Consider the following 26,577-nt stretch of genomic DNA (forward strand, 5'->3'; position numbering starts at 1 on the left):
GTCCGAGCCTGGCTCTGCCGCTGGGGCTCCTAGCCGCCAGTGCACCAGTCCATCCATCCGCCCGTGAGCCCCAGGCCATGGCGAAGCTGATGGTGCTCACACTCGTGGGGCTGGGATTGGCACTTTTCAGAGATCACCGGTCTTCTTACCAGTAAGTTGGGTGGTGAAGGCTGCAATCCCTGTCCCTCCTCCCCACTCCCTGCGTCCTAAAACCCCCACTCCCAAAGTAGGGTCCAGAATCTTAACAGAAAATACAGACCTGTGCTGGATGCACAGCCCACAGAGGTTTCATAAATGTCTGTCCTGGTTTCATGTGCCACTTGAAAACCTACCCTTGCTCCTGGTCTTAAAGACGGGACAAGTCAGGTGACGGTGTATGGGTCAAGTTGTTAATGTCGGGAAGATCCGAGTGCTTTGGCTACAGAATCACTTCTCAACCTGGCCTTAAAAAAAAAAAAAAAAAAAAAATGGGGATGAGGGTTGGTGTTTTGTGATTAGGAAAAGGATACCCTCATTGTGGCTGCCTGGCCATTGCCAAAACTTCTGGTCATGGGGAGTCTCAATTGGAAGCGGTACTGAGGGAGACAATTGCCCTTGAACCCAAGTCGTAGGATCTGATGCTCCCTGAAGTGGTCCACCTGCTCCAGTGGGTGCTAGGCAGGGAGGAAAGAACCATGCTGCCTGGAATTGATGTCCTAGGTTCTGGCTCTTCCCCTTGAGTATCAGAACTCAAGCAGATCACTTCTCGTCTCTAAATCTCTGCTGCCTCAATAAATTGAAAATGGTAATACACACTTGTATAGGAAGTAACTAACATTGAGCTTGGATAGAGTAGCTATTCAATAAGTGTTAGTTCCTGGCTTCTCTTCAAAATATTTAATAAGTCATTAAGGTGCTGTGGAGGGGTGTTTTAAGAATGAACCAGATTTGTGATAACTTTTTGCAGGTGTTCAAAGTTTACAGCTCATCCTAGTCTCAGAGGTTTAGTCAAATAATTCTTATTTACTCTGAAGTAAAACATTAATACAGTGGAAACTTTTGGATTTTTAAAAAATTATATCACCTTACAGACTAGTAAATAGAAGCTCACATTCAGAATTGGTTTTTTTGATTTATCATGGACTTTTCTTCTAACTGTTATTTTTGAAATCACAAAATATTAGAAAAGTATTTGAAAAAAGTAGTTAGTGGTTCAGGCTTTTAAATGACATAAAATTAGCATGTGAATTTTCTTTGGTCACAGTACTGCTGGCTGCAAATGGGCTTATACGTAGAGATACAGAATGATACAGAGCCTCAACGGAGTAGCCCAGGAAGGGGAAGAAAGGGAGATTGCACCTCCCTCCCTAGGCCCTAAAGCCTTGCTACTCAGAGGGGTCTATGGACTGGCTGCATGGGTGGTAATTTTAGCTCCCTGGATGTGCAGAATCTCAGCACACCTACTCCCCCTTATACTATTGAACCTGATCGGCATTATTTAGCAAATTCCCAGGAGATTTATATGCACTTCTGTAAGGAATATTCAGATCCTGCCAGTATCCATGCTAGAACCAGATTAAGAGATCCTGGATAACCAATAAATGACTTTTATCCCCATTTTAGAGATAAGGCATCTGAGTCTCTAGAAAGATCATGAATCTGCCCAACATAGAAAAGGGAAGCAATGATGTCCTGAAACCTGCATCAGGAGCAAGCCAAACCCCCAGAATGGTACAACCTTTTAAATTCAGAGATGACTGTATGTTTGGGTGCAGGGGGCTCACAAGAAATCATATAGGCCCAGGCTGGGGGCAACTTGTGGAAGCATACAAGGGATGCCTGCTGGGATTTCCTGAGTTTCTGGGCCCGGAGCTCTACAGAGGAAGGGATTGGGAATGCTCCTGTGGGCCACAAGTCTCTGACCCATCATTGTCTGACCCATCATTATAGTCAGCTGCATGTGGCCTTTAGAGGTACACACTGCACAGCCCAGGAAATGCCTTGGACAAGACAGAAATAGTGCCCTTGCGGTGTGGTGTGTGCAGGTCCTAGAGGTGCTTGTTCCTACCTTATTCATCATGAAACCACTGTTTCCTTTATTTAGAAAGAAACCACAAAGCTAGCATGAGTCTCTTAATTCATTTCTGACACTCAAGTTCATTCCAGGCAACACACTGTGTGGATAGAGGGTAGTGACCCTGGCTTAGATCTCATTTCTCCGACTTTCAAGCCACTTTACCACTTTACACCAAGAAAATTTGAGCCTTTTTCTCCACCTGAAAATTATGGAATAATAAACCACATTGCAGTAGGATATATATAAAATCTGCTGCTTAATAAGTACCCTATAATTGTAAGCTCTTATACTTGCTGTATGTGATCTCAAAAATCCACTTGTGAAATACAGCGAATGATACCTGAACATTACTACACCTCGTTGAGAACCTAGGCTAAGGATGAATAACCCACCAACCCTCCAGTCTCCCTTATCAGTGCACCCACAACATTTTCCTGGTCTGGTGTTCGAGCCTAACAATGCCACAAAACAATTCAGTGGATGTCTGCAACCGCTCTTACTTGCAAGTGCTGCGTTGGTTCTGGAATTTATAGGAATCAATAAGATAAAGTATTTTCTCACTGATTTCAGAGTGTACAGGGAGCAACAAGACCCAAAACTGATAAATGTAAAGCAACATGGAAAGAGATATGTAGGTGAAGGGTCATGAGGATAAACTTAGGAGTAACTAATCCTGCCACAGAAGAAGTTGTGGAAAGTCATGAGAATCCTGGTTGTTCTCATGGGTAAGCAGGTAAAGGGCCTTCTAGATAGAGGGAAAAGAGTTAGCAAATGGAAAGGTGGTATGAAAGGGATGTAGGGAACAGGGTTCTTGGTATCATGTCACCTCTGTTCCAAATCCCAACTCTGTTCTTCTAAGCAAGCAATGACATGTAAATGACTTAGCTTCTCTGTACCTCAGTTTTCTTACCTATAAAACAAGGAAAACCTTTGTCTCAAAGGTGGTTAAGGAGATTAAACGAGGAAGTATGTGTGAGAGCCCTTAACACAGGGCTTGGCACATAGTAGGCCTTATAAAGGAGTTATTGAATGAACTAGGAGTGTGCCGTGCAGCTACAGAAAATCGACTGCTGAGGGTGACTATGACCCAAATTTGAGAGGGTTTTTTAATGCTCAGCTAAAGCTCCTCACTTTCTTTGGCCGGAAGCCAGGATGTATTTGCACAGAACAGTTCACAGTAAAGGTTGTGTAGTTTCTGGACAGAGTTCAGAGGCTTGTGAATCAAGGACATGTCTCAGAACTGAACTTTTATCTCTTTGACCTGGAACATTTGGACTTAATCAAGATATTTCCTGATAATTTGAGGAAAAGATTGAACAACATGAACTGATTAACAGTGACACAGGTCAATGAACCTCAAGGGGCTTCTTCCAGCTGTTTACCATTGTTATTTGTAAATTTTGCCTCATTAGAGGGTTGAATGTAGATTCTCATTTGCACTTGAGTTCCAATCCCGCTTAGATACTTCATGACTATGTGGTGTTGGAAAGTCACTGATCTCAGTCATCTGTAATCCGGGATAACAACCCCTTAAGGAGGTGTTTGCAGGGTGAATGAGTGTATGCACAGTACCTGAACTATGGCGTCAACGATACTCTGTTGAGATATGACTTGTTTGGGCCACAAATTGGAGCCCAAAGCAACCAGGAACAGCTTTAATGCCTCCTTGCCTACTCTGGGCTCCTGTTAATTGTGATTATCCTGCCATGTCCAGGCTGGAGATCATCTGCTATGGGAGGGAAGACTGAATTTTAAAAAGTGCTGAACAGTTCTGCCTTTCTCTGTACTCAGTGAATGAATCACAGTTAACGAACCTTGTAAGCCAGGCAGCATGCTTATTCCTCCTATGTGGTTTTAAGCCTAAAAAAAAAAAAAAAAGAAAAAGTTAATTTGGCTATCTTGGGCTTTTTTTTCACAAGTTTTGGCCCATTCAACAATTTCATATCGTTGGATCCCTCCTCCCCTGCCACCCTCTGCATTGTCCTTGGATATGGCCTTCACCCTTAGTATTTTGAACCCCATCATCGTCATCGGAGTTCTTTGTGGACACTCCATGAATATTCATTGCATTTCCCCGAGACTAGTGTCTATCATAGTGCGTGTCTATGGTAGTAGACCATGATCAATGTTTTTAAATAAATGAAGTAGATTTGAGTAGAAAAGTTAAGAATGCATCACATGGATTGGGGTAAGTATCATTTTGTGAATCTTGTTTTAGATGTGTGTGTGTGTATGTGTGTGTGTGTGTGTGTGTGCGTGCGCACATATGCATGTTTGCACCATGTGAAATACTTTTCCTCATATGATTCTAAGTCTACTAAGTATGCAAGCCACTGCTCTATGATAACTTTTAACTTTCCCTTTATTGCAAACATTTGTGATTGACATTGGATTTCCATTTTTTGTTTTTTTGTTGTTGTTTTTGTAAAGACTGGGTCTTACTCTGTTACCCAGGCTGTACTCAGCTCAAGTGATCCTCCCACTTCAGCATCCAAGTAGGTGGGACTGCAGGCACATTCCACTGTGACCAGTTCTGATTTCCTTTTTAAAATACCTTTTAGTTTCCCAGGTTATAGGGCAGATCCCAACTTCCCTTTGCAGTCTGTTTTCTGATTTCACATCTATCCCTCAGGGTTCCACAGTCTCCTTGCAGGTCAAACCCACCTCATCTCTTTGTTCATCTCAGAATTGGGATGCTTCTACAAAGTGGATTAATGGACTCCCTTCCTAGCCCATTAGGCCAGATAGTCTTAGAGGGTGGATGGGGTTGATAGTCAATGGCATGATAATAAGAGCATCTAAAATTTTTTTCTGAATGAATGAATGAAAGATCAATTGACGTCAAATTCTTATCATCTTGTATCATGTTAATAAGATTTTACCCAGAGGGTCTGGTCACCTCCAGCCCATCCTTCACCCATGAGACTAAATTGCCAGGGAGGCAAGTGAAGAATGTCCCAGTCAAATAAAATTTCTAAGGATTCTTGAATAATTGTCACTACTCACTATGACTATATGATATCATTTGTTCTAAAAATATACATATCTGTTGTTTGATCTCTCGGCTGTGCCAATGTCATGGTCCATTTTTGTTTTTCAAATGCCTCATCCATAGCTCTGTTGTGGGCTCTGCTGGTGCTTCCTTCTCACATGGGTTCGTTTTTCTTTTGCCCTTCATTCAAATATTCCCCCATGATGTTTATGTGCTCCGATTTAATAAGTCATTTGTGTGTATGTGTGTGTTTGTGCATACATGTGGGCTTGGATGTGTGTGTGTGTGTGTGTGAGAGAGAGAGAGAGAGAGAGAGAGAGAGAGAGAGAGAGAGAGGGGAGAAAGAAATGCTTTTTTATAGGCTGGACCTGGATATGATTTTCGGAAGTTACAAATCCTTTAGGCACACCTACATTTTTTCAAATACTACCTCTGAAAGCAGATGCCCAGTCCAAACTGTGAAGCCAGGCTGGGCAAATAGATAGGAAACCTACCTGTCTAAAATATCATGGAAGAAATTGGAAGTAGGTTGCCGTTCGACCTAACTATCCACATAGGATTTTGTACAGGATTGAAATAGTTCCTATTCCTGCCAAAATGCACAGCGCATGGAGCAGACACTACACATTCTTTTGGGTATCTGTCCATCTCTTCACACAGGAATCTTTATGCAACTAAATGTTGTATCCCCTGCTCCCCATTGGTCTTGCCCTGACCTTGCATGGTAGAATTGCAGGTGTTGGGGACCACTAACTATGGGGTTGCAACCAAGGCCAAGTACAGTTAAGGAGACCTTTGTGGGCTGCAATCTAATTCTAACTTCTGAGTAGTTTTATCTGTTTCATTCCTTTCTCCCTCCCAGAACACGACTTAATGCTTTCCGTGAAGTGAAACCAGTGGAACTCCCTAACTGTAATTTAGTTAAAGGAATTGGTATGTATGTGAGAAGAGAAGGTATCTCATTTGAACTGCCACTATATTATCTTGCCATTTATTTCATCAATAGACCTGTTTAATTTTATTCAATACAACCAATGTTGACCCAGGAGAGTTTTATTAAGTCAGTAGTTAATTCTAAAATATCATGTCACTTGACTTTTGCCTTCATCAACATATTGCCAATGTGTTGGCAGTTTTGATTGTTTTTGTTTGGTCAATAGAGCAGAAACAATATACGACTTCATGGCAATATAACCTGAGGAGATAACAAAAGAAGGAAAGAAGAAGAAGCTAAAGCACTGAGTAGAGAATATATATATATATATATATATATATATATATATATATATTTTTTTTTTTTTTTTTTTTTTTTTAAGGTCTCACAGGCCTTGGTAATTACCACAAGGCTTCTCCTCGTGTATCTCTTTTAAGGTTGGAGAGGAAAATTTCCCCAGAACCTCTCAGCAGATTTCCCCTTAGATCTCATTAGTCAGAGCCAAAGGACAGGCTAGGGCCCAAGCTGCAAAGGAAGTTGGGAAAGCAATTATTAGCCTCCACTGTGGGAAGCTAGCCTGGTCAGCAAAGAAGAAAGGGCCAGGAGTAGTGACCCACAGAGTGTCCCAGAGCTCAACTCTTTGTCTGGTTTCAACCAACCAGCTTTGTTATTTGAGGACAGTTTGCTTGATTCATGCTTTTGTTATTGTTTCCACTGGGTGGTGTTTTTGTTTGTTTTTAGAGTTATTTATCTCAGTTGGCTACAATTCAGAAGGCAATGCCAGAAGACTCCTTCAGTTAGTATCATTAAACTTGGTCAGTTACCTGAGGGCACAATCTTTTTCTAGAAAAATATGATATTGATATTGAATATCATTAGGTAGTTGAAAAGCATTCATCTCTATTAAGAGTATGAATACAAAACCAAGTAGTTTGTCTTCAGATTAATTAAAATTTTAAAATTTTATACATATTGAAAGCATAACAAACTTGAAAAAAGTGATATGTTATTGATATCATTAATTGCCTGTACATATTCTCAATCACCTGAAATGCATCCCCATTTAAAATTTAATCAGGCATTTGGAATTTGCTTATATTTCTAATATAATTAAATATTTCTTATATTTAATATATTAAATATTAAATTATATTTTAAAATATAACAATGATATATTAAAATATTTCTAATAAAATATATTTATAATAATATAATCATGTATTTTCAATATGGTTTTCAGTTTAATTGATATGGGGCTATTAAATATCAAGATATATTTATAGCTTGCATCTTTTGAAAAACAATAAGCTTTTTCAAAAATCACACCTATTGTACATTTTGTGAATGTTCATGAACTTTATTTAAGACGTTTCAGACTCTGAACAAAAAGCTCTAGGGCATCATTTGAACAAATACATTCAGTAAATTTTAAGTACATGTGTTACAAATATTAATATTAATATTTTAAAAATTTCCATACAATCATACTCATCAATTTGAATGAATCAATGAAAGGATGAACTATCTGAACCTATCAAAGAAAAGTTAATATACATCCCCATTTTCAAATCAGAGTGTAGAAGAAATGTCTTCAATTTCCTGCAATAATATGAGCAAACCATACTGTCTCTCTTCTGCAGAAGTGGGCTCTGAAGACTTAGAGATACTGCCTAATGGACTGGCTTTCATCAGCTCCGTGAGTGTTTTCTTTCACTTGTTGTGCTCTAGGACAATTTCTAGGACTGGTCACTCAAGTCTTGCACTTAGGCCTTCTATGTACTGATGTCCACTTTCAAGTAAAATGGAGTCATTGGACTTTCCTGTGGGTGGAAGCTGTGGCATGGTTGTAGATGACTTCGCTGCAGGTGATGGGAGGTTTTGTGTGGGGTGGGCTGGTGGAACACGTGGCTTCCAGAGTCTTCTGTGGACCTATTGCATCAGGCAGCTAAGAGGCTTCCCTTGTGGCCCAGACAGAGTGTGAACGCATGCGCCTCCCACTGCATCTGTCATATTTGATATTAGTGATGTGCCAGCTTTTCCTCCTCCATGCTTTTAAGGGATTAAAATATCCTGGCATAAAGAGTTTTGAGCCTGATAAGCCTGGAAAAATACTTCTAATGGACCTGAATGAAGAAGATCCAGCAGTGTTGGAGTTGGAAATTACAGGAAGTAAATCAGATTTATCGTCATTTAACCCTCATGGGATTAGCACATTTACAGATGAAGGTAACAATATTTACTGTTCACTGAAAATCAAAAGCAAATTAAAAAAAAAATGCCAATGAATGAATATTTCTCTCATCCAACCAAAGCTTAATCATGAATCACGTTCTTACGTTCTTATATTTGGGCTTTTAAACTTCTTCCCTATGTTAATTAAATATCTGAAAGCCTCTTAAATGCTTGAGAATGCTAAAATATTTAAGATTTGCAAAGCTCCTAATTTTATAAAACACCAACATTCACGTTATCTCTATAATTGTTATAATAAAACAATCAAACCTAATCATTATAGTTTTTTTTTTTTTAATTTTATTTTAAACAATTTGAAAGACCAGGCGTTTACAAGAATAGATTTTTTTCTGTCCTCAGTCTTCTGTGACCTGTAGATCCAGGGACAGAAAGTCACCAGGGCCAGCTTTCCCTCAACCCTGCCACCCTCAGTGCCCTCCTGTCCCTCTGACTCTGCTCACGCTGGTCCTCGGTGTAGTGTATTCTTCCCTCCCTCATGACTTTATCCCATTTTTCCTTCCTATTTGTTGCTGTATCTTGTCCTCTATAATAATCCTCAGCCTCAGCTGGACACAGAAACACCTGGAGAGTTAAAGTCCAAGTGCCCTGGCCCAGGTCCTGAGATGCTGGTTCCATTGTTCTGAGGGAGGTCTGGGAAGCAGTACCTGTTAAAAGTTGTCCAGGTGATAAAAAGGCCCAGGTGATTACAACATCTGCCTCCATTTCCTCATCAGATGGCCCCTCATTTAGTACTTTTTCCCTACTGTCCCCACTGTGGGTGGCTAAAATTGTTGCCTTGAAATCCATCAGTGATGTCCTTGTTAACAAACATCCTTTCTCTCTCCTTCCCTCCCTCCCTCCCTCCCTTCCTTCCTTTCTTCCTTCCTTCCACCTCACTTTTCATTGTTGACCACTTTCTCCTTCAAGAGAATTGACCCTCCCTCTACAGGATTTTCTTCTGCTCCTGGTTTTGTCACTCATTGCTGGTTCTTTGGACATTTTCCCCAGAGGTTCAATTCCATTTTTTTTTTTTTTCTGGTACTGGGGATTGAACTCAGGAGCACTCAACCACTGAGCCACATCCCCAGCCATATTTTTGTATTTTATTTAGAGACAGGGTCTCACTGAGTTGTTTAGTGCCTCACTTTTGCTGAGGCTGGCTTTGAACTCGCGATCTTCCTGCCTCAGTCTCCCGTGCCTCTGGGATTACAGGCATATGCCACTGCATCCAGCTTCAATTCCATTTTTTTATTGCCTCTTTACTTTCTCTATTTCAGAAATTTCAGACCAGGGCCACTGTGCCTCTATTCTAGGAGAATATCTGCAAATGTGGGTTATCGTTACTATTTTCTTATCAGGTTTTAAGTTCTATCACTGAAGGTGCTTACTAGTTACTAGTTTGGGTTCTTCTCTTGTAGCCACATGAAATTTGAAGTGTTGAAAAATGAGTATGTATATTCATGATCTTTCCATGGTCTCTCCATCCATTCATCACCATTAAATTTTATTTTAAAAATATTTCCAGTGCAAAGTAATGTAGTGTTTGGTATGGGTATGCCTTTTAGAATAAAATGGGGGCCATAGTGCACAGATTCTCCTGTAAGTTGCTTTTGCACTAAACACTGTGTCGTGGTTCTTTTTTGTGCCAGTGCATTTAAAGCTAGTTCACCATGGCCAATCAGGGTCCAGCTGGGTGGAAGAACAGTAATACAGTCCAGCTGTTGATGTTTTGTTCATTTTCAGGCTTATGCTTATTACAAATAGTAGTGAAAGAAACTTTTTTCTTTATTTTTTTTCTTTCTTGTACTGAAAATTGAACCCAGAATTCTTAACCACTGAGACCCATCCCCAACATTTCTTTTAAATTTTGAAACAGAGTCTTGCTAATTGCCTAGGACCTCACTAAGTTGCTAGGCTAACTTTGAACTTGTGATCCTCCTGCCTCAGCCTCCCAAGCTGCTGGGATTACAGGCATGCACCACAGCACCCAGAAAAAGAAACATTCTTGTACATGGATCCTCTGTAACTCTTTCCTTAGGATAATTTTCTAGAAGTAGAATCACCTGCAAAAAATAAATTCTTATTTATATTCGATTCTTTTTTTTTCTTTTTAAAAATTATTTTTTGATTCATTGTACACAAATGGGGTAAAACTATCATTTCTCTGGTTGTACATCAAGTAGAGTCACATCGTTTGTGTAATCATACATGTACATAGGGTAATGATGCTTGTCTCATTCTCTTTCCTCCCCTCCAGCCCCTCACCACCCCTCATTTCCCTCTACACAATCCATCCTTCCTCCATTCTTCCCTTACCTCCTCCCATCCCCTGTTATGTATAATCATTCACTTATCAGAGAAATCATTAGGCCTTTGGTTTTTACCCAGAGGACTTAAAATCAGTGACACAGCCACATCAATGATTATAGCAGCTCAATTCACAATAGCTAGATTGTGGAACCAACCTAGATGCCCTTCAATAGATGAATGGATAAAGAAACTATGGTATATTCACAATGGAATATTATTTAGCCATAAAGAAGAATAAAATGATGGCATTTGCAGGTAAGTGGATGGAGTTGGAGAATATCATGCTAAGTGAAATTAGCCAATCCCAAAAAAACCAAAGGCCGAATGAGTTCTTTATATTTGATTTCTAACCAACCTGTTCATTAGCTATCACTAGGGTCTTTCTCTGCTTCCTGTCAAATGCCTTTCATGTCCTTTCCTTTCTTCTCTAGTCAGTTTTACCCTCCTGGATTACTCTCTGCAATCCTGGATTACTTCTGCTATTCCTTGACTCCAAGCCTCCAGTGCATAAGCCTTGAATCCTTACCTAATTCCTGACAAAGCTTATCCTGCCTTTCTACCTCCAAATCTTCAGCTTTGCCACCCTTTCACTCTGTTCCAATCACAGCTTCACTATTAAGTTAATGTGTCAAGGAAGCACCTGTCTTAGGGCCTTTCCACACACTCTTCCCTTAGCCTAGAAAGCACTTTCCCCTGACATCCTCGTGTGTTGCTCTTCTATCATTTAGGTCTCTGTTCCAACATCACTTCATCAGAAACAACATCCCTGACTCCTATGAAGAACACATCGAATAACTCTCCATTTCTTTATCCTGCTTCATTTTTCCTTTGTAGCACTTCACGTGACATTTGCATTAAACATAAACACTTGTTGGCTGAAGAGTTCATCAAAAGCATCTCAACTGGCTTCTCTGTTCAAATCTCTTCAGTTCAACCTGCATTATTTTCCTTAAATACCAGTTTGATCATGTCAGGTTTCTAAAGATTCACTACTGCTTCTCAAGGCAAAGCTCAGAATCTCACATCACTTGCCAACTCTGATCACAACTTTTTGACCACTTACACCAGTTTCCTTCACGTTCCAAAGTCGCATTTCCTATTGTCCCTCCTACTTTCTTTTAGGGAATTCGTCATCTTACGTGGTATAAATTATACCTGGGCTCACCCTCTCTTAAACAGTTCCCACATCTCTATCCCTTCTATGTCAACTCTGCATCTTGCAAAGGGCATTGGAACTAGAAAGCTTAACAAGTTCTTTGGAGTTTTAGTGTCAGTGATGATCATTCTTCAATTGAGAATATTTTTTCCCCTCTAATAGAGTTTGGAGTTTTTAGAGACTGTCACTTGTTCCTCCTCTAGCCACTTTTCTTTGGGAGCAATCACGAATGTTCTCTCTACCAAGAGATGAAAATATTCCATCTGCCTGACATCCTAAGTACTAGTTGGAGGTGGGTTGCAATTGCTTTTTGGAGATGGAGCTGACAGCTGAGAGCTCAGTTAATGTTTCAATTTTTGTTTTTAATCTTCTCTCAGATAATGCTGTGTACCTGCTGGTGGTGAACCATCCAGATTTCAAGTCCACAGTGGAGTTGTTTAAATTTCAAGAAGAAGAAAAATCACTCTTGCATCTGAAAACCATCAGACACAGACTTCTGCCTAGGTGCTGAGATAGCTCATGTGTGGATTCTCCTTCAGCATCAGCAAATGGTTCATCCACTTTTACCTTTTCATTGTGGCCGGGGCACGTTCAACTCTCCCTTCTTATAACCACAAAGCGTGTTTTTCTGCAGAACATTCTAATGACTCTAGCCCCTCAGAGAAGTCCATTCTTCTATTATCTCATTTCTTGGGCTGGTTGGATGTTGGCTCCTGGCTCCTCATTTCAGGATCTCCATCCAAGTTTTCACAAAGAAAAAATTCTGCTCCTCTCCAAGATCAGACTGAGTATTCCAAACCCAAAGAGGCTTTATGGATGAATTCCACATCTTGAACTTATTTACTTATTTGTATTAAAAAAAATAGATTCTTAGCTTTTGCAAATTCAAAATATCTAAGAGAGTCCCCAAATCCAGTGCATCTAAATCCTTCCTTTGTTGGCTCAACTGCTGTTTAGTTGGGCACAGCTCCTGCAGTAGCAGATCTATGGGAACACTCAGCAGCGTACTAGACTCCGTGACAACACAACACAAAGAGAAAGGAAAACACCCAAGGATTCTCAGTCCTGGTCAACCCAACCCAAAGTCAACTTCCTCATTTGCCTTATGAAGATTTGGTTTTCGATGCTAATATGAATTTAGCACAACCATCAGACACTGCCTTCCAAAAATAATGATTACTTCCTCATTATATTTTTTTTAGAATCCCAACCCCTACTTGCATAATTGAAGTATAGCATTCAACCACCTCAGTATTCATAAACCTAGATTTGCACTCTTTGCAGGCACCTAGCAAAGGGCTGCCTGTGCCTCTTCCTCTCCTTTCTTATCTGATGGTTTTGAGGATGAGGAAAATGAGATTTGAAAGAAACTGATTTACTACATGATGGTTGACCAATTAGTTAGCAACTAAGTAGGAAGGAAGACCAGGGACTTTTTCTGTATCCCCAAGATAAGTTCAAGTTCAGAGAACAGATTTGGGGTGGAAGAGTTTATTCAGCAAAGATATTTTGGAGAGAAATGAGATCACTGAGTGTTTGAAGAATGCAAAGTATACCAAGATGGCAAAACTGGACAAATCACAATAATAATAGCAATAACAACTTAATAAACTTCAGCTCTAAATCAGGTGCTGCACTAACCAATTTGAACAGATTACTTGAGTGACTTTTTATGAAACTCTTCATAATTGGGTATTATTATCATGCCCATTGTGGATTTAAAAAATTTGAGGCCTGGAGTATTTGTTAAGATACCTCCAATGACATCATTAGTTGATGGTGGAGCTGAGATTGTGGTCTTGACAGTGTGAGTCCCAAATTAGTTTTCTGAACCACTATGAAATAGTGAAAATTTATTTGATTTTTTTCACCATTTAATCTCAGAAACCTCATGTTTGTCCAGTTTCCCAGATCAGGAGGGTTTGTTTGTTTGTTTGTTTGTTTTTGTTTTTGTTTTTTTCTGGTCAAGTTGCAAAGATATTGGTTTTTAGCAGTGTAGAACCTGACTAAAAGTAACCCTAGTGCCACAATTAAATAGAATTTAGCCATGTGTAATTTTGCTTTGTGATTGATGGCTGTTTATGTTATTAATATTCCAATTACTAAATCTGTTTTCAGCCTGCTCTTATTCATAATGTCACAACTGTTATTATTACTGGTCACTTACTATATGCCAGGCATGGTGACAAAGGCTTTATACTCATTTTTTTTTTTTTTTTTTTTCATTCTTACCCTAGCCTTTCAAGGTACAGAGGGAAAACTGACATTCAGAAAAGTGGCTCAAAGTTTATTGACATGCTTTGGTGCCATGTTGGGACGATAGCAAGCAGGGTCAGATTCAAGCAGAGTTTATTGGATTTCAAAGCTCTTGCTCTAAACCAATCCACAAGGCTGCTTTTTATGAAAAGCAGGCAAATGGCAGGAAAACATACTAATTTCAGAAATTTATTTTTAAGAAACTGAAAGTAGAACCAGCTTGCAGATTTATGTCTGGAGACTGTACTAATCCTAAACCCCAAGACCTTTTTCCATGTAGTAAAAGTGACTCCCATTGATTGAGGATTTATTGGGTGTTAGGCTACGCACAAAGCACACAACTGGCATTGTCTCATTGTAATTCCTACTGAAATTCCACAAATTAAGATTTTGACCCTTGGTCTTCTACTAATGAGCTGTATGACTTTGGGAAAATCACTTAACCTCTCTTAACAGATGAGAAAACTGAGGCTCTGCATTCCTGTCTCGTTCGCCCAGGAGCCCAGAGCTGTGTCAGAGCTGATGCACTGGCCATTACGCAGTCTGCTATAGAGCAAGGATAATTTTCTTTCAGATCATGGCCCCAGGGAACTTCTGTCATCTCAATCAGCAAAGAATGACTCACTTATGTGTTTGCTATTGTACCTATTAAAGCAGAAAAATAGACTCATATATCTTACATTTTCAGAAACAGAGAGAGAATCCTAATCGAAAAGAAAATAGGCACGCATCCTATTTCTGAGCTTTCTTGTTCACAGCCATCTTATTCCGTTTAGAATCATGGAACTTCAAGGCTGGAAGATAGATCAGTCTATCATCCTCCTTTCACAGATAAGGAAACTGAGGGCCTGACACTTGGAAGGTCTGATTTTCCCTAGATTGCATAGCTAAGGTAGCAAAGATTTAACTAAAACCAAGTCTCCATGTTGCCAGTTCAGCGGACTTTTCTGGTGGTGGTTGTTTGTTTGTTTGTTTTTCATTGCCTTTTGTATCTGGACTGATAGGAGCCAGCTCCACGTGAGCAGATTCATCTTGCCATGACAATTATGCTAATTTAATGTCCACTGAATTTATACCCACCCACACCATGCCTCCACTTTTAAGGTATAGCAAATAGGATTTTTATGTTACAGTGCTATTATCATCTCTTAGGATTTCTTAGAGTAATTTATTATCTTTTTCTAAAATATTTTTTTAGTTGTAGATGGACACAATATCTTTATTTTATTTATTTATTTTATGTGGTGCTGAGGATCGAGCCCAGTGCCTCACATGTGCTAGGCAGGTGCTCCACCACTGAGCCACAACCCCATCCTGCAATTCATTATCTTTGAGGATGGGAGAAAAGGGACTGATTTCACATTGATTCTGTGCCATAGAGCTAGAGCGACAGCTCATCCCATACCTTGATTTTAGGAGCAGACACGAATGAATGCCAGCTCACAAGCTTGCACTCTACAGCACCTTCACCTGTATATATTATGTGTTTTAATTGTAGTGTGAACGATATTGTCGCTGTGGGACCTGAGCACTTTTATGCCACGAATGATCACTATTTTACTGACCCATACCTACGATCCTGGGAGATGTACTTGGGTTTAGCCTGGTCGTATGTGGTTTACTATAGTCCCAGTGAAGTTCGAGTGGTGGCAGAAGGATTCGATTTCGCTAATGGAATCAACATTTCGCCTGATGGCAAGTATGTGCATTCTTCACAATGCAATGGATTTATGCAGGCTCTCATTAGATGTCTTTAGAACCTTGTGTCACTTTTGAAGTGACCTAATACATGTTGTCTTAGGAAGATGAAATTAGAAAAAAAGTAAAATTTCTTAATTCTTCAAGGGTAAAATCGATCAGATCAGACATTTACATTTGTGAAGGTATACTGTGTTTTTATTTAAGGAAAGAAAAAAGTACATTTCAAGAGGGGAAACCATAGTAAGCATTTAATAGTACCTAAACAGCTTTATTTGGAAGGAAGGTTTTTGAGTGTATAAGGAAATTAAAAATACATAGGCGTATAAATATCTGTGGTGCTGATCTGTGACAAGATGAGGAGCCTGCACCAAAATGTAAGATAAGCAGTGCTTTCCTCATCAAGAGAGTCTTCAGTGAAAAGAGTCATCTTTTTTTTTTTAAATTAAATATTTATTTGTATTTTAGGAGCAATATACACTCAAATATTGAATGATTACTACAGAATATATACAAATGAATTTAAAAGGAAATACATTATTAATAGGGGTTATTGCATACTGTTTGATTAAAACAATTTATTTTATAGTGTTAGCAAACATGAGTTATCATGTTGTATTTAATTAAAATGCTTCAAATATATTTTATACTATTCACATTTATTTTGATCTTCTCCCATCCTCAAAGATAATTAAGTAAAATCATTCTGAATTTTACTTAATACATATTAAACAAATATATCTATTTCATATATGTAACCATATGTATAACAGGAATTTTTAAGTTGGTGGGGGGTGTTTTCTACTTAAAATACTGAGATTCTGGAGCTCTTTTCAATATGGGGTCCTGACCTGTCTCCACTTACCTCCTAATAAAAATGCCTTAAATGATTGCTATGGAGACTTTCTTAAAAAAAAAAAAAAAAAAATGCACTCTTTATTTAAAATGGGAACTAACTGTGTGAAATAACTATCCACATTTTTTCTTATTTAAAAGCAGCTATAGTATAATTATAAAAATTGTAATATTATATACCTTACATTTTTCAGTGTGTATTATATATACATACATATACATGGAAAAATGTACATATATTATATACACAAGAAACAAATATGTATATATATTATATAGATGTGAAATATATATATTATACATGGGAAATATGTGATATATATTTATATATATACACACATATACATACACTACTAGAAAGATCTTAACTCAGTGGCTTGCTTAGTGATGTGGTTGATTTACAATATTATCTCATGGCAGCCTTGTAATGATTCACAGACCAGCATAGATCTGGGGACCACACTGTAGGTGTCATTGGTTTATATATATATATATATATATAAACTATACATCCATCCATCTATACCCTTCCTCATGTTGTATCATGAAGAAGAAGCAAGGACACTTTTCAATTATTCATATTGTCCCTTGGTCTTTAACGATGGAAGATAATCATATCATCATATCTCTTCTTGTTTTGGGATGCACTGTGCTTAGCTAACCAGCAGTCTTAATGGTGTTTGGTGTTGTACCCTGAAAAATATTGACCCCGCAGGGTTGGGACCAGGCTCAGGACAGAGGATGAGGAGAACTTCTCTCCATCTACGCCAAGCATCTTGACTTCTCTCATATTTTTTCTGGCCTTAAACAGGGGACTGCTGCAAAAGGGCTTTCCTGCAGCTTCCCAGAGGGAGAACTTCCTGTCCTCTAAAATACAGAACCTGGGACTCTCCACTACATGGAAAGATAACTTTCTCCCAGATATTAAAAGCTTGTGTTAGGGCTGATCAGGGATTAGTAGGTTCCCACCTTTAGGATTAATTTCTCCAAGAGATTAAACCCCTTGGTGCACTGTGAACTCATTGAGCTCTTTCACAATTTAGTGCTTTGAGATGTGTGCCATTTTCCAGTCTAGAGGCAAAGTTCTTCCCTGGGAAGAGATGTCACGACTCCCGTAACCTTCTGAATTGCATTACCTCAAGCGCTTTGATGCAGTTCTTGCTTCTTTGAAGGTATGTCTACATATCCGAGTTGCTGGCTCATAAGATTCATGTGTATGAAAAGCACGCTAATTGGACTTTAACTCCATTGAAGGTAAGATGTATTAACACTATAAGTTTGCAGCGTGATAATTAGATTCTAATTGATTTGTGAAATTAAAAGTGAGAAAAAAAGAATTGTCTAATTGGAGCAGGTGAGAACCAATTCTTCACTTCTTTATTAAGAGCCATCCCCACCATTTCATGTCTGTTGCTCACTTCTGCAATACCTATAAAGGCTATGTGCTCACAGTGGCCACCGTGTGACCTGGGCATCCATCGACTCTCAGCCTTTACCCCTGACCACTGCTACCTGTCCTGCCTCAGGATGGTCCTGGGGCTCCCCAGGCATAGCCCTGCCTCAGGACGGGGCACTGCTCCCTCTGCTTGGGAACATGTCTCCGTGACTGCCTTTTTCATTACCTTCCAGTCTTTACTGAAATGTCACCTCCCCAAGACCTTTCCTCACCAGCTAATCCGCCTGGGACCCACTCCACATATTTCCTAGCTCTTCCTCTGCTTTATCATTGCTTTCAGCATTTACTACCAACATACTGTACCAACATTTTTTGTTTTGATTGTTCCTGCAACAATTTTCAACACTTAGTAGGCATTCAACAAATACTTGTTCAATTAATCTGGTGGGGCTGGGTAAGTATCAGGGGTTCACCCTCTGCCCTCTTCAGTTCTGGTCCAGGTTGAAGGTTTGGGTCAAAAGGGGTTAAAACACAAAGGAGAGGAGAGAAAAACTATGAGCACAGTGGACCATCATGACAGTAGCCCAGCCCTGAAAAACCACACGGCCACTGTCCTGCGCCCACACACAGTGCAGCACTGTCACCCCAGCCTCAGGACCGTTCCCGTCAGCACTCAAGCACTGTCATGACGGGCCTCACCCAGAGAAAATCACTTCGAAGCGACTTCAAATGTAACATCGTGTTTGACATTAAGAATCATTGGCAGGACTGGTTTGCTATTAGCTGAAGTAAAATGGAACTTTGCAGACTCATACCGGCTGAGGGAATGAAAACAAACCGTGGTTTAACAGTAGGTACTTCTGTAAGCTGAAAGTTAAAGAATTTTGTAGTAGAACCCAATCTAAGACACATTCCGCAGAGTGCTGGGGTTCTGCTCCTGCCCAGGCCAGCTTGAAGGCAAGCCTTGTTTCTGATTGGGATCCCACTGTGGGCAACAGGCCATGCCTGTTTCACTTCATAGCAACCAATCCAGCAGAGGCCAGCCCCTCAAATGTAATTCAATTCTTTCTCTTGAAGGATCATATTAATTAACACCTCGGAATGCCACATAATTTGATAAAGTAGCTGAGGCTAATTGTAAATTTTTATGATGAGGTATATTCATGCTTATGTCCTTCCAACATGTGTTATGCCCACACAGTGGAATATTATTTGGCTTCAAAAAGGAATGATGTGCTAATCCCAGAGGTTTGGGAGGCTGAGGCAAGAGGATCTTGAGTTCGAAGTCAGCCTCAGCAAAAGCAAGGCACTAAACAACTCAGGGAGACCCTGAGTTTTGTCTCTAAACGAAATACAAAATAGGGCAGGGGATGTGGCTCAGTGGTCAAGAGCCTCTGAGCTCAACCCCCAGCACCCCACCTCCCCTCAAAAAAAGGAATGATGTTGTGATACACGATACAACATGAGTAAGCTAGACACAAAAGGAGTGATATTGTGATTTCACTGATCCAAAGTACCTAGAACAGGCAAATTCATAAAAATAGAAAGTAGAATGGTAGTCAACAGGACCGGGAGGAAAGACAGATGGGGAGTTATTGTTTAGTGGTTACAGAGCTTCTGTTTGGGATGATTAAAACTTCTAAAGATGGAGGTGATGGTTGCGTGACATCATGAACTTACGTATGTCATGGAGTTGTATGCATAAGAACAGTCTAGACAACAAATTTTATGATATGTATATTTTACCACAATAAAAGGAATTCTCCTTTTCTTCCAAAAGAGATTCCCAGAGTCCACAAATTAGTCTTACCTCAGTGAACTTCAATTTTCTAAATATCAGGATATTTGTGAACAGAGAATACAGTTTTTCCAACAGAGAATAATTTATTTCCTTGATCAAGGAGAGGACAGTCTTCCACTTGTCTTTGTGGGACTGTGAGGTGTGATACACATGCCCACGGTGATGAGCTGGGATGGCTGGGAATCACACGTTTGCAAAGCAATAGTTTATTTCTACACCCAGGCTGGGCTTCCTGCTGGACCATTGGCTCGCTCTTCCTTGGTACTGCTGGGTACTCTCCAGGTGATGAGCTCCTCACAGAGTACACAGTAGGAGCTCAGTCCTTTCACGTGGAATGGGTAGGATTCCAGGCTATAGGTCCTTCTCCCACTCCCACCTCCAACTCTCATGTTACCTGACTTTCATGCACCATGGAATTCACCAATTGGCTGTACCCCATCCAAAGACAATAATGGATCCTGGAGACACACATTTACCTCACTTACACAATCTAATGTACCAGAGCCGTGTGCCGACACTGAGACACCTGTGGGGACAGGGGAGGAGGAAGCCTGGAGCTGATCTTGACTAGGCGGTGCTTGTTCAGCCATCTCCTCTGGCTAATCTTGCCTGTTTCCAGGCTAAGTAGGGAGTGCCGTCCCTGCGTGACAATGAGAATGAAGCTCTGCTGTGTTGCTAGAATCCTCTAATCCCTTTGAGGACATGTGGGGACAGCTCTCGTTTTCAGTAGGAAGCAGAGGGCCGCGGTGGTTGGCTGCAGCTGCCTGCCCACGCTCTGGCCTTTGCAGTGAGTCACGACCAGTTATTTACTGGGTCCCTGGGCACTGAGGTATGCTGGACTCTGAGGTATGCAGTAGATATTGTTTCTCTGATGAGAGTTAGAGGTAAACAAATAGATGGGATTTCTTTCCGGTAGAAGGCAGCCAAGATGATGAATGGTGGAATTAAGAATCGTTGGTATTATTTATGATACTGGTACAAAGCCTCGACAGCAATCTGGGCAGTCATCACACGCTTGCAACTTATATTTAGAGAATAAACAGCAGAAGAACAGGGAGTTGAATCACATTAAGAAACTAAAGAACAAACTTTTCCTCAACTCCAAGGCAAAAATTAGACCCTGGGTGATCATTTCTTCCGTGGCTGCACAGCCTATGATTAGCCATGAAAGACCCTACATTTCATCCATGTTCACATCAGAAATGTGTATCTACATTTCCTGGTTGTTTTATGAATTCTTGTAAAAATAATCATTTGCGCATGCCATTTTAGAAGGAACTGCTTTATGCTGCATTTAACACTTTAAAAAAAGTTTTAGATTTAGGCACAGATGTTAACACAAATGATTTTGTTTAATTTTCAAGTTTTTTTTTTTTTTTTCTTTATGAATCTTTCCCCATCTGTCCTGGAAACCAACAAAATACTAGCAAAGATGGCAGGCCAGAGGAATTCCCTGAGTGCTATTGGAATCGTATAGAATTATTATGTCCCCAGAAGCAGCAGTGTAGTGACCAAGGAAGAGAGGATAGTTTTCCCAGGTATATTGCTGCAGCACTTCTCAATTTCTCTCACTTCCTGTCTTTTGTTCTCTCCTTGCTCTTAAACTTGGAAGTCCCTTGACTTTGACACGCTTGTGGATAACATATCAGTGGACCCTGTGACAGGAGACCTTTGGATTGGTTGCCATCCCAATGGCATGAAGATTTTCTTCTATGATGCAGAGAATCCTCCTGCCTCAGAGGTTAGTTTGAAAAGTGAACTAGATCAGTGACCTTATTTCCAGCAAACATAGTTCTCAATTCTATGTGCAAATAAAAAAGGGGACATAGATAGATGATTAGAATGATCAGAAATAAAAAGAACTTTCAGACGTGTTTTGATCAGAGTCTAGGCAGGAAACAGATGGTACATTTAAACTGGTTATTTTGAGGGGAGTTAATAAAGGCATTGTCTACAAAGATGTGGGCATAGTGTAGGGACATCAACCAGGGATAATGCAGGAGCTCAAGGCTAGCAAGTGGGCAGGAAATGATGAAAAATCAAGAACAAGAAGGGAGCAGTGAACTGGTGATGTAGCTTGGTGGCAGAGTGCATGATCTCCAGCACTGCCAAAAAAAAATTTTAAATAATAATAAAAAGTAGTGGTATGTGATGTGGTGTGTGGAGAGGGTCATCTGAGAGGAACAGACTCGTGGTTGAGGGATGTGGCCAACCAGCAGCAATACCACGGGGAGTACTGCTGGAGCATACATACCCCAGCTCCCTCTCAGTCCGACCACTGCTGCTGGTTTTGGAGATAGAGAGCACAGGAGCCCCCTCAAAGCAGGCCTTGGTATAAGTCAGAGCAGAATGGGGTGTGGGCTTGCAGGCTGGGTTGAGGAGATCCAGCACTGGATGGGTCCACATCTTCATTTCAATAGCAAATTTCTCCAACTTGGAAATTCACAGTAGTTTTAGAAACATAATCATGCCATACTACAATGGTTTAACTCTTTGTTACCTGCCTTCCTGTTCAACTCCTCCTTTCTGAGTGTCAGAACAGTCTCTCTCAATTCTGTGACAGACTGGTTCCAGGACCACATGGTTACAAAATCCACAGATGCTTGAGTCCCTCATATTACATTGAAAAATATTTGCATGTAACCTACACACATTCTCCCATATAAATCACTCTAGATTACTTATAATAACTAATACAAAGTAAATGTTACATAAATAGCTATGCTGTTATCTAGGCAAGAATGAAAAGCTGGGTGCAGTGGTGTACACCTGTAATCCCAGTGGCTTAGGATCTGAGGCAGAAGGATGGAGAGTTCAAAGCCAACCTCAGCAATGGCAAGGTGCTAAGCAACTCAGTGAGATCCTGACTCTAAATAAAATACAAAATAGGGCTGGAGATGTGGCTCAGTGATCAAGTGCCCTGAGTTCAATCCCCAGTACCAAAAACAAAAAAACAAAAACAAACAAACAAAAAAAAGAACCAGAATGGCAAGAAAAAAATTTATGTGTTCAATATATAGTATTTTTTCCAAATATGAAGCTGGCTGAATCTGTGCAGATGTGGAATCCATGGATATGGAGGACTGTATACATACAAGTTAATGCAGTGGACCAGTCCCCAAAACACACTTAGCCATCCTCTCAGAATGACCCCTAAAGAATGGGGAGGTAAATCACTTACTGGAATTTACTTTGGCTTAGAAGACCTCTTCTTCCCCCTTAGTTATAGTACTCAAAGATTCCAATATTTTTGTCCACTATCTTTATTTAGCAGATTATTTTGCAGTGAAAATAATAAGAATTTGAAGCTCACTCTACCATAGGCATTGGGACGTTTACTATCACTTATCTGGTGTTTTCTTTTCTGAGTTTTCCATATGTACTAACTATAATTGTTATTTATATTGAATACATGATATCATTTTTTTGACATTTGTCTACCACAGAGTGTTTTAAAAGCTTAGGTTTAAGTCAGTCTACCCCACCAAAAAGGAAGAAAAAATGACTATCTCGTGGATTAAAAAAAAATCAAAAGTGGATTTCCAATTACATTATGGTTCTCATATCTTCTCTCTCTAGGTTTACAGGAAATGATGATCATGGTTAATGGCAATTCTTTTTTGCCCTTTGCTCATTTTTTGCTATTAGGATCACTGAATGGTGTGTTTAATAGAATAGAAGAAATGTATGCTGGAGAGTGTTCACTGTTTAGAACTGAGCAGAATGTCGGGTTCTAATGTGTTCTTGCTGGTTAGCAACTTGGTGAACTTGGGTCATTTGCTATAGCATGAATTTGGTTTGTTGTCCTTGGAAAAAGTGTTTCCTCTCCAATGATAGATCTGGTGAGGAAGAGCAAAAAGTAATAACAATCCATTATCTAATGTTCTTCCCAACAGAAAAGCAATTTAGTTTTATTAACAAGAGGCTTAGTTAAGCCAGAGTGCACCACCATTTCCTTGAAGTTAATACTATATTTCAAAACTATGGAAAATTCCTAAGACATCTGTCTCTGGTGCCAGCTGTTTTAAAGAGGTAATTTTGAACATCCCCATTGACCCTTTCATCTTCAGGAACTGGCCTTCCTGGACAGCCATACTTGGTGTTCTGTGCGTAGACATCCTTTCTCCAAGTCATTGTAATTTATCCTAGTCGAATGGGAATTTAGAAATAATCTAGTCTTACCCATCTCATTCTGCAGATGAGAAACAAATGGTAAGTGAAAGATCCAAGACACGACCCAGGTCTTGCTCTTCGGTGTAATGCTCTTCATATTAGGTCAAATCATATAAAATTGTTATTTTTGTCAGCCAGAATGATCAAATATTAGTATTATATGAGTTTAATGTAACAGTGCAGTGGTGCTGATGATGCAAATTCTCTACTAAGTGAAGGAAATTGAACTTATAAAATCTTATACATTTAGAGATTGGACTTCAAGTTCAGAAGAATGGATCAGTGTGGTACAGAAAGGTAGTTTGGTGTGTGGGGACAGTGTCATACATCCTTCACCCCTTGCCTGCATTTAAAAGTCAGGAATTAAGGGTAAGAATCCAAATTCCTAGTGCATCTAAAAATATACAAACCCAGGCCTGAATTCCAGCATGGCAACCACTCAACTTTGCTGGGTAATGGTCTCTGCTGCTCCCTAATGCCTCATACCCAGGCTATGCTGCTCTTTCATGTGACCTGCCTAGTCCTCGTAGCTCTATATGCTCACTACCATTGTTAAGCATCACATGATCAAAAGCTGATGGTTTACAAATGAGGAAACAGGTATCTTAAATATAGAGTAATTTTGGTACAAAATACAATGTATGTAACTATATGAGGTATTATGGTTTCTTATGGAGAAATGACCCTGTGCTTAAAGTTGTCTTAAGTGACTTTTTAAAAATGTTAAGCTCATGTTATTTCTTTGATAGGTGCTTCGAATCCAGAACATCTTAACAGAAGAACCCAAAGTGACACTGGTTTATGCAGAAAACGGCACAGTGTTGCAAGGCAGCACAGTGGCCTCAGTGTACAAGGGGAAACTGCTGATCGGCACCGTGTTCCACAAAGCACTTTACTGTGAGCTCTAACAGGACACTTGTACCAAGTCATGGAAAGTGGGGGCCCATCATTTCCACCACTTGCCACATTCGGAGAGGCTGCAGGGAGCTCAGGTGATGTTAGTTGTGAATCATGAGACTGAGAGCAAATCTGGGAGTGAGGCTCTTTCGACAGTACACTATCCAATGAGTCTTGAAATACTTGGAAATCTCATTTACCAGTGAAAAAAATCCTTCTCATTAAAATGGCTAAATTTATTATATCAATTGTCAGGTCTCAAATAATTTAACTGTATGTTACTCATTAGGTACTTTCCTTAAATGGGTTCCCCGAAAGCCTGAGTGTCTTGCTGCTTTGCTAGTTCATATTCAGGGAACAGGAGAGCAGGATGAGCTGTGTGTCACAACTCCAGTTCTCAGGGACTCCAGGTGGCATGGAAGAACATGAATGTGCTCTGCAAGGTACCCCCACCTCCAAACACACCTCCTTGGCAAAGTCACTGGGGAACCCACTCTGTCAGACTTGCCCCTTTTGCGTGTGACTTTCTCAGGGAACAGTAGCCAGTTTTAGCAGTGCTCTCCTTTTATTCTGTCTTCTTCAATTCTCCTGCGGCAAGGGCATATGGGAAAATCCCAAAATTCTTGGGAATGGTATCACACCTGAAAATTATGAGCGTCTGTTATCTTGGCACACATAATATCTTTTAAATTTCATTGCCCTGGGTAAGGAGGGAATTTGCTCACTCCAAAGACTGGGCACAGAATGTAGTAATTGAGTCAGGTACTGTTAAGTGTCCCAAAGATGATTTTGCTGTTCAGTGGAGGAAGAGGTATTTTTTGTTTGTTTTTGTTGTTGTTGTTGTTATTTTCCCCTATTCTAACTTGTTGTGGAAACTGAGAAGGAAAAAAAAAAAAAAAAAAAAAAGGAAATGCAAACAAATAAAAGTCAGAAAAGATCAACCACCACTTTGGTCATTGTCCAAGGACACAACTAGGAAAACATGACTTGATCATTTTGTTGTGAAAGCTGACATAAAAAGGTTAATGCACCTCATTTATTTGTCTGTTTTGAAGATAGGACTTTAATGCCAAATTCTTTCTTTTGGACATTAAGGCAGTCACTTTAGAAACTAAGTGTTTTGAAGGCACTTGTCACATGGTTGGTGTTGTGATTTTGGCCCAGCATTTTGGGAAAAATGTTTTGCCAATAAATTGAGAATTTTCAATTTTAAGACCACTGAGCCACTGATTTAATAAAAAATATGTTCGTTTTGATCAAAAAACTTTCATTACATCAGGTTTCATGTTATTTTGGCCACCATTTCTGGCAGCACAATACCAAGTGTCTTTTGAGTGCTATTACTCAGTGATACCATCTATTCACAGTTCAGGAAATAACTGCTTGTCACTATCAACAAGTGGTGCTTAGGAAAACAAAAATTTAAAAAAAATATTTCCTTCAAAAAGAATCTCTTGCCTAGCCTCCATGCATCTTCAATACAATAACCGTATTCTGTTCTTTCTTATTATTGATGGAATAAGAAGATTCGCCCAAAAAACAAAGCAGAAACAAAACAAAAGACTATCCAATGTCACATAGCATAGATTCAAGTTCAGAAAGGGACACCCTTTGGTTAGGAGTTTAACACACAGTTCATGAAAGAGGAAAACAGCCTAATCCTCATTTATTCTGTGATGCCCACATCTAAATATTTGTATGGCCAAAGGTTTAGTTCTGGATAGATTATACTATGGGTGTATGAGAAAGAATGACTTTAATATTCATTTGTTACAGCCCAGTCTTGTGAATCTTGAAGGTCTTGGAAGTAAACTTTAAAAT

General features: G+C 39.7%; 1 protein-coding gene across 1 annotated transcript; it reads left to right on the forward strand.

Moving 5' to 3' along the window:
- On the forward strand, positions 1–25,691 carry PON1 (paraoxonase 1). Its single transcript, XM_079152261.1, has 9 exons — positions 1–151; positions 5,911–5,981; positions 7,623–7,678; positions 8,040–8,208; positions 12,058–12,184; positions 15,435–15,635; positions 17,662–17,743; positions 21,299–21,427; positions 24,609–25,691. Exons 1-9 carry the CDS (start codon positions 78–80, stop codon positions 24,765–24,767), a joined length of 1,068 nt encoding a protein of 355 aa, XP_079008387.1. The 5' UTR covers positions 1–77; the 3' UTR covers positions 24,768–25,691.
- Positions 25,692–26,577: the final 886 nt, after the last annotated feature.

This window comes from Sciurus vulgaris (assembly GCF_902686455.1).
Source record: "Sciurus vulgaris genome assembly, chromosome: 8".
Taxonomy (NCBI): domain Eukaryota; kingdom Metazoa; phylum Chordata; class Mammalia; order Rodentia; family Sciuridae; genus Sciurus; species Sciurus vulgaris.

Excerpts from the sequence above, each read along its gene's own strand:
- PON1 (XM_079152261.1), top strand. The coding sequence starts at position 78 with ATGGCGAAGCTGATGGTGCTCACACTCGTGGGGCTGGGATTGGCACTT. Across the intron at positions 15,636-17,661 it reads AACATTTCGCCTGATGGCAA|GTATGTCTACATATCCGAGT; the intron begins GTATGTGCATTC and ends GCTTCTTTGAAG. Across the intron at positions 17,744-21,298 it reads GGACTTTAACTCCATTGAAG|TCCCTTGACTTTGACACGCT; the intron begins GTAAGATGTATT and ends TAAACTTGGAAG.